The sequence below is a fragment of the Nestor notabilis genome, unplaced genomic scaffold (genome assembly GCF_000696875.1).
Source record: "Nestor notabilis isolate BGI_N333 unplaced genomic scaffold, ASM69687v1 scaffold18332, whole genome shotgun sequence".
NCBI lineage: Eukaryota > Metazoa > Chordata > Aves > Psittaciformes > Psittacidae > Nestor > Nestor notabilis.
In genome coordinates, this window is record NW_009917185.1 from 7429 (window position 1) to 22337 (window position 14909).

General features: G+C 35.2%; 2 protein-coding genes across 2 annotated transcripts in view; one reads left to right on the top strand and one right to left on the bottom strand.

Annotated features, from left to right (window-relative positions):
• Positions 1 to 286, top strand: part of HENMT1 (HEN1 methyltransferase homolog 1 (Arabidopsis)) — a 6891-nt gene extending 6605 nt beyond the window's left edge. The window contains 1 exon segment of the mRNA XM_010024972.1: positions 1 to 286. This exon segment is cut by the window's left edge and continues 29 nt beyond it. Within this exon segment, the coding sequence (XP_010023274.1) occupies positions 1 to 286 (286 nt within the window).
• Positions 287 to 7625: 7339 nt separating this feature from the next.
• Positions 7626 to 14909, bottom strand: part of FAM102B (family with sequence similarity 102, member B) — a 10831-nt gene continuing 3547 nt past the window's right edge. The window contains exons 7-12 of the mRNA XM_010024973.1: positions 11125 to 11231; positions 10077 to 10172; positions 9354 to 9534; positions 9141 to 9268; positions 8670 to 8739; positions 7626 to 7668 (exon numbers count right to left, since the gene is read on the bottom strand). Of these exons, the coding sequence (XP_010023275.1) occupies positions 7626 to 7668; positions 8670 to 8739; positions 9141 to 9268; positions 9354 to 9534; positions 10077 to 10172; positions 11125 to 11231 (625 nt within the window). The remainder of the gene's footprint in view (positions 7669 to 8669; positions 8740 to 9140; positions 9269 to 9353; positions 9535 to 10076; positions 10173 to 11124; positions 11232 to 14909) is intronic.

The window sequence follows — 14909 nt, forward strand, 5'->3', positions numbered from 1 at the left end:
AGAACATGAGGAGTATAATGATGATCCTTCTGAGAGAAAATCCCAATTCCAACCTTCAGTGAACTGCTTTTCAGAAGATCTTGGAAAACTGGTTGTTGAAAAAAGCATGGAATCATTTGTCAGTGGAAATGTGGTTTATATACCTCTTGCAACAATCTTTTCTTTTCCCAGAGTGAATCGGCTTTGTGGTACCTTTGAGAAGTTACGTAAGCTTGTTGCTGGCCAGGTCACACTGAGCAGTGATGGCTCTGCTGTGATGTTCATTACTGACCAGGAAGATAATTAGTTCACAAATTTCTCATATGTGGTTGTTAAAATAATGAAGATTTTTTTTTTTTTTAAGGATCTGTGAAATGGTGTTTTGTATGCGAACTAGAACCACAATCTTTTCTACACCCTCCAGTATTCATCCATCAGCACCTTTTTCATTTAGTGAAGATGAGTGCTTCTGGCCAAGATCACAGTAACTAAATAGAGTATCGGGGCTAAAATGAAAGAATTAATTCCTGTGAAGGAAAAAAATCAAGTATTTTGCCTTGTTTTCTATTACCGTTTTTGAGCCGTCGTGTCTAGATTGCTTTTGGTAATTTCCTGTTAGGTCCAAAGATAGCTGATAACACAGAATTATGTTGTGCTGAATCATGAGTTGGACATAGGCTTAGAGCAAGCTTTTTCTTAATAGGATAGAAGTTTTACATGCATTTTTCAAGATGAGCACATACTCAGCCTTCATGGAAACCACATAGTTCTAGTAAATTGGGATATGCTGCAAACATTTCAAGTTCAGTAAATTCAATACTTCGGTAGAGTGCCATGATGTTGGATCTAAGGTAGGAATAAAAGGTAGATTTAGCTCTATTGTGTTATCCAGTTTCTTGGTAACTGCTCCTTGGGAAATAACTTGCATCATGTAACTGTCCAGAAGCTGAATTTAATTAATTTGAACCTGGTATCTTTGAGTAATCTGTTTAAAAAAAAAAAAAAATACCACAAAACACCCCCAAGAAAAATAAAAAAAAAAAACCAACCCACAAATAAAAAAACAAAACAAAAAAACCCAAACAAAACCAAAAGCCTCAGTCACTGTGAATGCTAAATGCTAACCTGGCCTCTTTGCACTTAAGGAAAAGAATTCTTTGTATTTCCTCATGCAGCTGTTGTCCAAAAAGTCTTAACACATTCAACAGACATGAAAAGCAGAGACATTAGAAATAGTAGAGCTTACTGGCTTGGCTAAGATGACTTTTTCTTAAGTAGAGCTGGATTGTGTGTGTAATGTGCAGTGAGCACATGTTAGATGATGGACTTGGGAAGACAGAAATTTTGAAGGATGCACAAGATGGGCTTTTTTCATACAGGAAGCAAAGCACTGCAGTTCTTAAGTGTCTTTGCATACCCCAGTTTTTTCAGGAATAACTTTAAAATCTCAACTGAGTATTTCTTATGAGTAAGGAGATGGTTAATTGAAAGTGCTCATTTTGTGCATGTTTTGCAATGTCATTGGCAGCTTCGAATGAGCTAGTATTACCAGAACTGATTTTGTTTGTGAAACAAGTTTCATAACTTTCTGAAAACAAAAAATTCTGTGTAAGGGCTGACTGTTTCTTAAGCAAGAGCACTGCATTCTACTTTCTCAGTTTTTGGATTTCCTTGACATGATAAAGGTGAAAGATTAGACATAAAGGGAAAAGGCAACTGTAATTCTCTGAATTGAGAAATGGTACAGAATCTATAACAGGTTGAGAATCAGGGAAAGAAAGAATGATTTGCAGTGCTCTGTCATTAAGTGACTAAAAAATGCTTACTTTGTAAGCTTTGTCTTTTGTGGAAGATTTTTCTCTTAAAGTTTAGTATTTTAAGAATTAAAATTCATCCTTAATACAATATTTAGAATGGTTTCACTTTTATTTTACATTGTGATATGAACTTGCCGTAGTTGGTATGTTAAAATACATGTAAAATTCAAAACTAGTAAATATTCTTAGACACTAATAAGCATAGTTGTTTGAGAGTAGCTTTAGTGTGTTACGAGAAGATCTCTGCAGTTCACTTTATGGTTTATTATAGTTAGAAGATTTTTGTACAAGACTTGTTTCTGTGTCATTTCTTCTTGAAACATTCTATCTTTAGTGTACTTTATAGCATGATCACTTCAGAATAAGAAAAAGAGATCATCTTCCTTTTCCATCAGACTTGGAATGATACTTGCTTTGAATTTTGTGTTCAGGTAGTATCTAACTACAGGACTGCCTTGTGAACAGAGAAGACTGTATACAGATACCTGCTTGGTTTTCCACAAAACATTGTACCCTCTTTGTAGCTACACTTAAAAAATGGTTTATGTGAATATTTGATGGACTGATGTGAAGAGGCCTAAACAGTAATCCAGTTTTTAAGGGCTTTGTGGGTCCTCTTCCCTTGTTTGTTTAGTTTTTAATGATAGCTATTGCAAAGGCCAATCCTTAAGGTTGTTGCTTTTGCCTTTCTCGGGGAAAATTTGAAGTCAAACTACAGATGTTTGGCCTGGTGTTCTCAGTGTTTGGTAGTATACATATGTGTACTGAAACTGAAGAAGCTATTACATAGCATGTACAAGAGCATTATTTAGGATATAAGCATTTAAATTGAGACTGTTGAATTTTACTGAAATAAGCTGTTTTGTGTGCTAGTTAACCAGGTTTCCACTGGCTTAAATCAATGTTAAGTAAGATTTTGGTTAGAGGACTGGACAGTGTTTTCGGGAGTGGTTAAACCCTTTCACAGGATTCACTGTGCGTATAGCTCTTCGTTCTCAGGTTGGTCTTTTGATTAAACTATTATGCATATTTGTGAATAAACACAGCACCTGTTGTATCCCACTTAAACCTGCAGTTTGAAACTGACTAAAGCCAAATTCTAATGTCTTAAATCAGTGTGCTGAAAGGAAGGTAATGAAGAAGAAATGTTTTAGAGTGCATGTGACAATACAACTGACCAGGAGATGGCACACACCTCGCAAAACAGTTCAACCTTGGGTTGTTCAAAACTGTAAAATCCAAATTAAGTTGATTATAAAAAACACCACCACAAGAAAACCCACAAAACCTCTCCCCACCCCCGAAAAAAAAGGCAAACCAAAGCCCACAAAACCAAGAAACTGGTGCAGTATCCTGAATGTAAAGGATATAACTTAATAGCTTATTGAGCAAGTCAGTAGGTCAGAATAGCTGAACAGACTGTTTCTGATTAGTGTTTTAAATTAATAAAGTGAGGAAGTGGTATAATTAAAATCTAAAAATATTGCCCCCCTTATTTGAGTAAATAAATTCCAGCAGCCTAATTGAGAGAGCTGGAGGAGTTAATTGTCTGTCTCCATCAGAGATTTCTCAAACAGATCTCAGCTAATAAACTTCTTACGTGTTTCAGTCCTGCCAGCCATGGGTTTCCAGGGTGTTGGGCTCTATTCCATACTTGTTACCATTTTATTGATAAATGAGGTTTGGATCATTCAGTTACAGCTGGAATTCATGTAATTCTTAGTGGTTAGTGGTTGAAGCTTTTTACTTGTACAACTCTGAAGTCAGGCAAAGCTTTGCTGGCATTTGCTTGGAGGTTTCACATAAAAACACCAAGCCTCCAAACAGTTAGGTACTGATTCCGAGCTTTTAACAAGAAAGCAACAAAATAAAAATAACCTGTCCAACAGAAGTCTTAACAGGCACATTAAGATGTGTTTTGCCCTTGTTGGCAGATCATGCTGTGAGGCCATGTAGGGAATTGAGTCAACTAATCTGTCATGGAAACTTGTAGTGGGAAGAAGAGAGCAGGTCAGAATGAGCAGTTGGGTGGGGAGAAGGCAGAGCTACTGATTCTGCCTCAAGAATGACAGAAAATAATTGTTCCCATGCTAATCTTTGTTGTTTTCACATGTCAGGTCTACAATATCCACTTAAGTGTTCAGTGTTTCGCTACTTCATGTTCCTGCTTTTTTTTCTGTAGTAGTAAAGGAAGATCTTACATCACAGCAATGGTTTTGCCTTGGGATGTTATATATATGTATGCAATTATCGGTGCATGGCCTTATTTTCATTCATGAGATGTTTTCCTTCCAGATTAAAATAAGAGGAGTGTCTAAATGACACATTTTCCTTACAATATATATGTCACTAAAACAGTCTGAAAACATGGAGGTAGAAAAAGCAAAGCATTTAAAAAAAACCCTTAGTGATTATATTTGCAGGTGCTGATATTCAGTAAGATGACTAGCAGCTATGATTATTCTATGTATATACATATATACTTTGTGTTCTGGAGAACCCTCCACTCTGAGGTCCTTAAGTGGAGGATTTGTTTGCTAATGAAATTTGCCTTTTATTCTATAAGGCTACTGTTGATTCATAAAACCAGAGGAGAGACAACCACAAAAGCAATTCTGGGATATTCTGCTGAAATCTTGGAAACATTGCCTTCCTCTTTGTACTGAAAGACAACGGAGACTGGAGTTGCTTGTACATGGTACAGTTACTCTCTTAATCCTTACTATACAATGCATTGATTACTGATCTAAGTGCCAAATAGTTTGTACTATAATTAGCTGCAGTTCTCACCAGTCTAGATTTATTAATTATTTTTTTAATGTAAGAACAGGTGCCTACTGCACTACCAAAGGACTGTTATTTTGAATACATTGTTGAGGAAAAATACGTACCACAAGTATGTTAGAAAAATAAGAAGGTATTTTACGAAGTTATACAAACCGTATGCAAGTCTTTACACTTGAGTGAGGAGGAATGATTTTGTCATTTGCAACGTGAGGAAAGTCTATGGAGAGTGCCCTCACTTTCCCAAAATGCTAGATGTGGAGTCTGCTTAATAATAACTTACTACTATGCCTCACACTTTAAAATTGACTTTTCATTTGTGTAAGACTGACATATTACTTTTCCTCTCCAGGAGACAGATAAATAACTATGTACTAGTAACAGTGCCATTAAATACTTTGTGGACTGGAGATGAAATTTAGTAAGCTTCAAAGTTGAAAAGCTGTAGGGAAACAGAAGGCCACGAACTTCCAGTTAAGTTTGTAATTTTTTCATTAAAAAAAAAAAAGAATTAAGAAACAGACTCCAAGCTGAAGACATGAGTTTATTGAATGTCAGAGAGATTTGCATTTAAATTCAGAAAAAAAAAGGCCACCAATACATCCTGAACAGTTTCTATATGAGAGTCTCCAGTATACTTATAATGCAGTTTACAAAAAAAAGATACATCTAAATATGAAGGTTATATTCCACTAAAAATATGCACAATTAGAGAGTCACTTCATAAAGAGTTGTAGCTCAAAGTCAGAACAATAAATTACTAGGATATACGTTTATTAAAAGCTTTATTTCCATGTAAACTTCCATCCTATTTAAAAGATCAGACAAGAAAATAATTGGTTTCCAGTAAACAAAATATCTAATCTATGGCAGTTAGCTGTGTCTTTTAACATAGAATACAAATCTAGGCTATGGAAATTACCTTAGGAGTTGCATAAATAGCTATGAATGTTTTTTTACAAGTCTGCTTTCTTCAAACTATGCCTATTTTTCCTGGTAAACATAAGTAAGCTACCATCTAAACTACTACTGGTTTTAATAAATTTGCCAACAAGTGTAGCAGTGTTCAATGGTACTGAAAGCAGCTAATGTATTGAAACATCATGCACCTTTTGGCTTGCAGTAGGATTTCTTTTTGGTACAAATTAATTATGTAACAGGAGAAGAAACTATCATGTTCTGGGAGATATATAGTATACTAGCAGTTATATAGTTTCTGTTTAAAATTCCTGTGGAGGACAGAAATGGATAATACCACACTTGTATTAACAGCAGCTAAAATATAACCTTTATATTAATTTGTATTAATTCTTTTGCCCATTAAAACACTCTAAAGAGATTATAATTAACAACAGGAAATAAAAGTATTTCAGTACCATAACTGAGAAGTAGCTTATATTAATCATATTCAGTAACAGTACTCAGGTATTAAAATCTGAAATTTCCTTCACCACCCCCCACCCCCAACAAAAATTAGTTTAATAATTCTTCTATGGATTTATGGAAAACAAAGCCTGCTTTTCTTAATTTAACCTATTAAATATGGCCTACTTATACTTCAGTAAAAGGTTGTCAAACATCTCAGCAGAATTTGAAGCATTCAGGGCTTTCAGAAACGGCCATGCTATTTGTATTTTTATGTAATCCAAGCCTTACTGATAAACAAGTAATCAGAACAAAATTAAGGTAATTTGCAGTTTACAATTAAGTACAGTAGCGCCAAGCCTGAATTAGAACTATCACCTACCACATGCCTTTAAAAATAATCTTTCATACTCCTCAGTGAAAATTTTAAGGGGGCTTTCATCCTTCTTGCCTGTCAGGCAAATCATTATTTGTGCAAATTTAAATACAGTACATTGACCTTAATGTAACAGTGGACAGAGAGAGAAGGAAGAAATGTTCAACAAATCTGTTGCACAGTAAGACTTTTTCAGAGTGCGTCTACAATAAAGTGCTTCTCTTAATAAGTTATTTTGATAATAGTATAGATGTTTACCTAGCTTTAAAGCTTGAAGTGCTTAGTAAATGGTTTAATCTCCCTGTACCTCCCCAGTCCAGCAAGGCACATTCAAAACACAAGCAAAGCACTAACTGTGAAGGATTAAGCTACAATAAAAAATTCTAAGTGGTAGTAAACTACTGACTAGGTTTGTAAACAGTACTATCCCATTGAATCTCAAGGTTCATGCATTATTTAAGTGAGTTTCTGTGGAAGCAGCTTTTGAACTCCAGACGTAACAATCAAGCCAGCTTTCTTGATAATACACTACTGTGCCTTAGTATTTTAATGTGAAATCCCACTTCTTTTGTCACTTGCATGAAAACAGATGTCACATTTCATGCATTAAAGCCTTTAGACTTCATTTACACTTAACAGAACTGATCACTGGCTCCTTTAGATCTATTATGTTTCAGTTGGGGTTGTTTGTTTTTGTTTTTTTCCTTTTAAAGGCATATGAAGTTCACCTCTGCAGTTCAATCTTATAATGAAATTATGATCAGTACTCTTAAGGTTTTTGTTATGTTAAAACATAGCTGTGATATCTTGTGGAGGCTTGAACTTTGACTTAATAATTTTGACTTGATAGGAGTAATTAGCTTCTGTAAGACTAAAATGGCAGGTAGGATCAAATTGAGTAATTAATTTCTTCAGGTTCATTAAGACCAACTTGCAGAATCTTCTTCAGAAAAGAAGTTATGAACAAAGTGTATCACCACAAATGATCTCTTGTATGAAATACTGAAATCTAACTCATTTCATCATGCTTCCAAAAATGTTTCACATAACTTAAAGAGCAAGCAATTCCACTACCATCAGGTGAAGCTTACACAAACAGTCCAAGTGCTTGCACAAGGTATACAGAGCTAAACATTGCCTTCATACCACAGAAGATGAAGCTTTGTGAGCAAGAGACATTCCATTACCTTTCAAAAAAAGACCACATTGAGTTCATTCTGGCTTTCACAACTCTTGCAAGAGAGCAAACAAAACCAAATATCAACACCAGAGCTCCAAGCTTTCCTCTTGTTAGTCATTCTAGTCTAGCGTTTTATCACCACCTGCTCATACGCTCCAGATCCTGCTCTGAAAGAATGTTTGGAAAAAGTTAATTCAGTTGCAATGTAATTGGAAGCTAAACAGCAAGAATCACACATCAACAAATTTACTGTTTGAAATATCCCAACCAACCACCCCCCTAAAAAAACCCCCCAACTGAACAGCTAGTACCGGAACAGCTACATGTAATGGGTGGAAAATATACAGAATTACCATGCCACCGAGTAACCTAGATTTTAATGCACTAAAGTGTTTTGTGTTATACTGCAGTCAAAATGAATTCTAAATAATGTTACTGAGAAGAAGTTATTTTGGACCTCTCTTTAGTTCCTTTAAATATTACATTTTGGCTACCCCTCTGACCCCAGTTGTATCATATGCAGATAACAGTCTTTACATATATTTACACATAAACAGATAAATGTATTACAAAAAACAGTGATGGTCCTACAATAAGATTCAGGGAAAACATCTCTCCTAAAACAACTACAAGAAAATAATATGAAGCAGATTATTGAAGAAGAGAGTTTAGGGCTACAAGTAGTTGGAAGATGGACAAGACCTTGAATCAGGAATAGTGTAGTATATAGAAACAGAAGGAGTTGTCAGCGAAATTAAAGTGAAGAAAATTGGGCTTCTTATCAGGATGACAAAAGTTGGGTAAAGGCAGATGTGTAAAAAACCACTTAAGACTTTCTTCCAGCTCCAGAGAGTGACACAGTAAGTCTATAGAGCTAAGATGTCAAACTGGTGCCTGTTTCCTGTGTCCATACTGAAACACTATTCAGCTCTGAAAACTTTGGAACTGAGACTCTTGAGAACCTCTGAAAGTTACAGTTCTAATGGCTGGCACATCAGTTCTGTTTTGGAACTAATCTATGTGCTTTGTTTTAAATCCTGGCAATTATTTCTTTTTGTGCTTTTAAATGATACAGAATAGAAAGATAAAAGGATCAAGATTGTATATACAGAACAACTGCTGTGTAAGATGCATTTTTGTTTATGGACTAGTTGTTCAGGCTACATACCTGTTAGGTAAATGATGGCTTCCAAAAGAAGTGCTTCCACCGGGACCCACAAATAATCTTAAACCTTCTTCTAAAAAGCAAGGGAATTACCATATATTAGCTTCCTTTAATGTTGCCTTAGTGAAACTACATAACTTTAAATTTACCAGTTTTGTAAATTGATACTCCTAGATGCAAATATTTTAAGTAATGAAGAACCAGACTTCACATGCTGTAGGTTGGAGGAACTACCTTTGTTGTAGATTTACTCCTGCTTTTTTGTTTTCGGGCTTAAAGTAATTCTCTGCCAAAGTTACCTGAGTCATGCAACGGTCTTTTCAACTTCTGAGAGACAGGATAAAGGAGAAAATCTAGTGATCCAAATGCACAGTGCTTATGGCTACAAGCAACAGGGACTATGAAGAGAGTGGATTCTCCTGAGGCCTGTAATGTGCATCAATTTTCCTTAAGCTTCCTCATTCATCTCCGTACCTTCTGCGCTTGAGTCTAAACTGAAGTCTTGACTCTGGAGTATTTTTTCGACTATATCATCAGCATCCACTCTGGTAGCATCGACCCTCTTCAGCTGTGACTCCACAGAGTCTTGCTTTACAGGATGTCTGCAAAATTAAATCTATTTAGAGCCCTTAGAAGTGATACAGTAAACTGTATTTTACTTCTGCTACATAATGTTGTCAAGTGTACCTGCAGACTTTTTCTGATGGTGCGTCTTTAACAGATGCATGTATATTAGTTACTTTTGGCTCAGACTCTTCACATGGCTCCAGAATACTTCCAATTCCTGTTGAGGTACTACCCTCTGAGGTGTTTCTTCTGTGAGAGAGTTCAGATAGACTGGATGATCTAGAGTGACATGTGCTGTATCCTGTTGGGAAAGTACAGGAGAGCTAGGTTAGGCATGTTCTTGAGACCCAAGGTCATTACTTACATTTTACCATCTTGAAAGCAGAATTTGTTTTTTCTTGTAAAGAGACTTCAAAAGCCTTGGAATGCATGTGCGTACATCAGCTAGGCAATTCACTTTGTGTCTTGTATGCTAGCACATGCTGTTTTCTTACTCTTGCTTCCAAACAAATATAATGACTTAGTGTCATTACTTCCACTTCAGCTTTTAGAGCTAATCTCCATTTCTATGTTACTTGTTTTTACACAGGGAAGAGGTAAAAATACCATTCAGATGTATCATTAATTGGACGGAGCTAAGGGAAAAAGCTGTCTCACATCTTAACAGATAATTCTTTGTGCTTTTAAGAGGAAAAAAATGTTATCCTCCTCACACCTGAAATGCCTAGGAAAACCCTTTCAACTTCCAACCTTTTTTTAAAGCACATAAAGTATACTTATTTTCTACAGTCTATAACTGTGAAAGAAACCCCAAAAACTCATAACAACATTGTTAACAACTACCTGACAGTTTTGACTGCTGACTTGCATAGCTTGATGTTCTGGAATGTCCGCATGCACCAAGTTCATCTGGGACTGAGGCACTCTTTGATGAGACATCTGCAACATGTGCAAGTCAGATACTGTTATACTGTTGCTAAAGCCAGCTTTATTATTACTTGGTCTGCAATTGTGATTGGACTCAAATGTCAGATTTCCCAGAGGGATTTGGGGTTTGACACTGGTTTTCTACAAACCCTTTGAAAAATCAAGTGCTGCAAAAATACCCTGGATGTTAACAAATATGCATTCCTTTAAAACAATATAAAAATATAATGTTTCTGTCCAAGTAAAACAGAGAGTACCATTGGGTTAGAAATATTTGTATAAGATGTAGTTCTAGATTTGTCTACTGTCAACATTAAAGAGATCACCATGCTTCCCATAGTATTATTGTAGAATGGTGTGCTAGATGTTTTCTGGCTGAAAAAGTAACTGTGGTTAATACAACTTAAGCTGTGTGTAGTGGAAACTAATAAACTATGTAAGAATCTGAAGCTTGTAAAAAACCACAGAAAACAAAATACCCCACAAAAAGACCCCACCAAATTTCAACTTGTAATGAAGTGGTTTAATAGTATTTTTTTATAATAGTCTAAATTTCAGAGTAACTACTTCAATTTTAAACAACACTTAGAACTTTTACCACTCAGAAGTTACAAATATCCCGATGATTCGTAAGTTGAAAATCAAGGCCAAATTAAATGCTCACTGAAAATACAATTCCAAAGCAATCAAGTAATGTGTCACACAGAAAATGTAAGATTTAAAATGTTAAAAAGAAGGTAGACTATCAATCCAATTTCTGATCTTTCTTTCCATTAAATAAACTGTTACAAAAGTAAAAATGAGAAATTCCACTGATGTTATCTAGGAGAGTGTGTCTCAACAAATAACCGAAGAAGGTCCCTTTGTGGGCCAACTATAAGCATCCCTTTAAGATTTTGTACATCTTCTTGAAGCTATGAAGCCAGTATAAAAGAATTGAGAAATTAAGAGCATTATTTTATACCTGCTATGCCCAGATGTACTACTTTTAAGTTTTCTCCACCTTTCCTGTCTTCATGCAAAGATTCTGATTCTCCAGCAATTGCTATAGACATTGCTGTGGAAGGAGGCCTGTAAGAAAAAGATGGTTACGGTGTGTTGTATTTCTGCTGTAGTCCCTTCAAATTGATCGGCACAGATTTTTCTTTCAAGTAAATTGGCATAATTCGTACTGTGCTCCAAGTTAAAGGGCTTGTAACTTTTTTTCTGAAAACATGCTGCCTAACCCCCTGTTAAAAGAAAAAAGGAAAATACAGAAATAAAAAAGCTGAGGACATTTTACAGACTTAGTCTACTCAGCCCTCAGCCCTTCAGGTTACTGAGGTTCCTTGGAAAGGCTTTTCCTTTTTTGATGGTTGGTGGAGTGACATGTGTTTATTTTGAGGTTCTTAATTATTTTTTTAAGTGTATGAATCAGACTAATTAATGTGCTAAGAACATACACAATCCAGTACTTCATGGAATATATGACAAGATGGCAAGTTAAAAAAACCAACACAGTCGGCCTACTTAGCTTGTGCACTGTGATGTACTTTGTTTTATCTCTGTTACAAGACATGAGGCGATTCTGGGCTGATAACTCAATGGAGTTATCTCTCCTAAAAATGGGGCCTCTGTTACCATCTCTGTGTATTCTACTCTAAATTCTACCTCCTGCAAAATAAAAAGCATCATGTACAACATAATTTAAATTTGGCTCAATGTTTTAAAAGTTTTGTGTAACGCTTAAATGCTTGTTTCAGTTTATACCAAGACCTAAAGGGATATTTTTAAATGACTAAACCTCTTAAGTTTGTGTTTTGTTAGTGCAAAAGACTCTAATTAGAAAACGGCAAAGTGAAAGTAATCTCTTGCAAACAAATACAACTAAAATACGTTTCAAGATGTCACCTACAGTTTTTCTAATGCTTTGTTATTTTTGACTTTGGGAACAGACTATTGGTCTGCATATTTGGATTTTTGTTAACATCTTTAGATTTGACATATTCAATAAATTAGTCACTGTCTTTAAGTACAGTAACACATCTCCTTTTATGTTTTAAAGTAAAGAGAGAAAAAGTGCTTCTAGAAATACAATGCTTCTGTGACTTATCTTCCTAACTTACTTATGAAAGCAAGAACTGAATGCTTTCAGGCATGTCACCCCAGATCTAACACCAAGCCTTCTAAGATACTTCATAAAATACGTAGCTGATTCCAGATTGTGTAATTGCTTTAAGATTTTTTTTTTTTCTTCTGCTAAGGACATCTGGATTAGATAAATTTTTTGTTCTGTTTGTGTTGAAAGTTTACGTTCCAGGAAATGGTTATATCATCAGTTTGGAATAAAATGCCAAGTCTGAATAATTTCAGTTAGAGATTTTTTCCTAGGGAGCTAGAAAACTATTTAGGTACTAATTTGAACTTCTTCAGTACCAGCCAGTAAGAACAGAAACACACTGTTTATCAGTATAAAAGATTAATGATTAGTTAGATGCCTTTGAGAAATTGTTTATCAGTACCAGTGATGTATTTGTTAGTAAGTCTGACTCAAATGTAAATTAAGAGGGGTTAAATACCTAGAGGTACAGAAAAGTTTTGCCCAATCAAATTCAGATAATACTATCTTACTGTTTATTCAGTAAGCACAAGATGAGCTTTTACAGCATTCTATTCTTTTTGAAGGTTAGGAGAGCAGAAAGGGTCTTAGTGGTGCAAGTGGACATTGAAGAGTTCCTGTGGTGAATCATCTGAGCTAGACTGATGCAAGCACCATTCTCAGATTTCCTCAGAAACAATGTTAAGGACACAGCCACAGCAATAATGCATGAAGTCTCAAGTTGCTACAGAAAACAATTCTTGATTGTCGTAATTACACCTGAACCTACCTCAAACTAGCTGAAACCTACAAATCGTGAGTTACTTCATACTTGTACTTGAGACTGAGTTAAGAGATCAGTGCTGCTTTTCTTGGAGCTGCAGCCTCATTTCACTCTAAGTGCAGTCTTTTCTACTTAAGTAAGACTTGAGTATCTGTTCACTGCTACAGATTAAGCCTGTATGAGATGATTATTCCTATTCATTGGATTATACAGAGGGACATTGCTTACATTAATCTGATAGAAAATGAATTTAAATTCAGTTTATAAATTCAGTTATATTTTGAATAAAAATCCTAATCCATACTGAAGTAAAAGCGTGTATCAGTTTGTAAGCAACCACTACGTCTTTACAATGGGAGATACCTTTGATGAAACATAAGGTCTGAAAGTATAAAGGAAAGTCGAGAACCTACACAAAAAGTTGAGATTGACATAACAGGAGTGAAGTTAGCAGTTTTTCCCAGATTGTTTTCCTTAAGCTCATTTTCTTTTCAAGTTATATGTAATCTTGGAATTCTGCCTTAGATTCTTTTTGAAAGGGCCAACATGAGAACAAGCATGTTGTCTCAGACTAAAGGGCTGTCTAGCGTTGTGTCCTGTTTCTATCAGCAACAAACAACAGATGCTGAGAGAACATGACACACATAGTAATCTTTCTCCTGAATATTCTTTCAGCATCTCTTCATCAGTAAATTAAGTATTTCTTGAGCCTTATGTGATGTTTTATGCTGAATAGCCCTCAATAATTTTTCATTCAGGAATTTGTCTTAATTCTTTCTTGAGCTTTTAGTATTCACAATGTGGAGTAGCAAGGAGTTCCACACATGTAGGAAGAATTTTGATTCTGTCTCCTGCTAGCTTCAGAATAACAGTGTGGTCAATAAAATGAACTGAATTAAAAATTGAGTTAAACTAGAATCAAATTTATTGTGAAGGAATTAATTTAATCGACCCCTCCCTAAAAATCTTGTGACAAGTAAAATACAACTAAGTTGGTTTAAACCTGGTCTAGGCAAAATTGCTATATACTGTCATGTAGAATTAGAAAAGATTTATATTAATCTGAAAAGCACATACACTTTGAAGAAGCCAATTTACCAACATTTTGAATTACAGAAAAGCAATGGCATTAAGAATGTTGGCAAGTACTGAGGAATTTTCCACACTGCATTCATGCAATCAGATTCTATACATATCTCCAAGCCTATCCTTAAAATGAATGGCTTTCAGGTTATTATAAAGTATCTCTTATAATAAAAATTATGTGGGAGATCTTCACTTCCTACTGATCAGGGTAGTTCAGCCATGGTTAGAAATAGCCAATGGCACTGTTTCAGTGTAGCTATTCGCTCAGCTAAGGTGCCCCATAACAAAATGGCTTATTAGTCTAGAAAGAAAGGAACAGTTTTATTTTACTCATGACTAGATTTTTGCATAGCATGCATGGTGTTTCTGTTCTGTGGTTAGTTATGGATGCTAATGTGCTCTAGCGAAACTATTATGTTTCATTAACTATAGATTAAGGACAGTGAGGCCAAAGGATCCTGAATACATAACAGTGTATTTTACTAGCTACTTCTCCCCTCAGATGTTACCTCTTGCATCTTTTACTACGTTGCGTAATGTCTTTGCTAACAGAGAAATATCTGTAAGTGCTTTCTCTTGTACTAAGTCATATCACACTTCTGGTTTGGGGTTTGTTTTTTCATTTGGTTTAGTTTTTTTGTTTCATTTTTTGGGTTTTTTTAGTTGTTGTTGTTTTGGGGTTTTTTTAAATAAATCTTTTGAAATCACCTAAGACTTGTGAGTAAAAGGTATAAAACCACTTGTATTTTCCAAACACAAATATTAATCAGATCACCCCATGCCAACATAACCTTACAGCAGG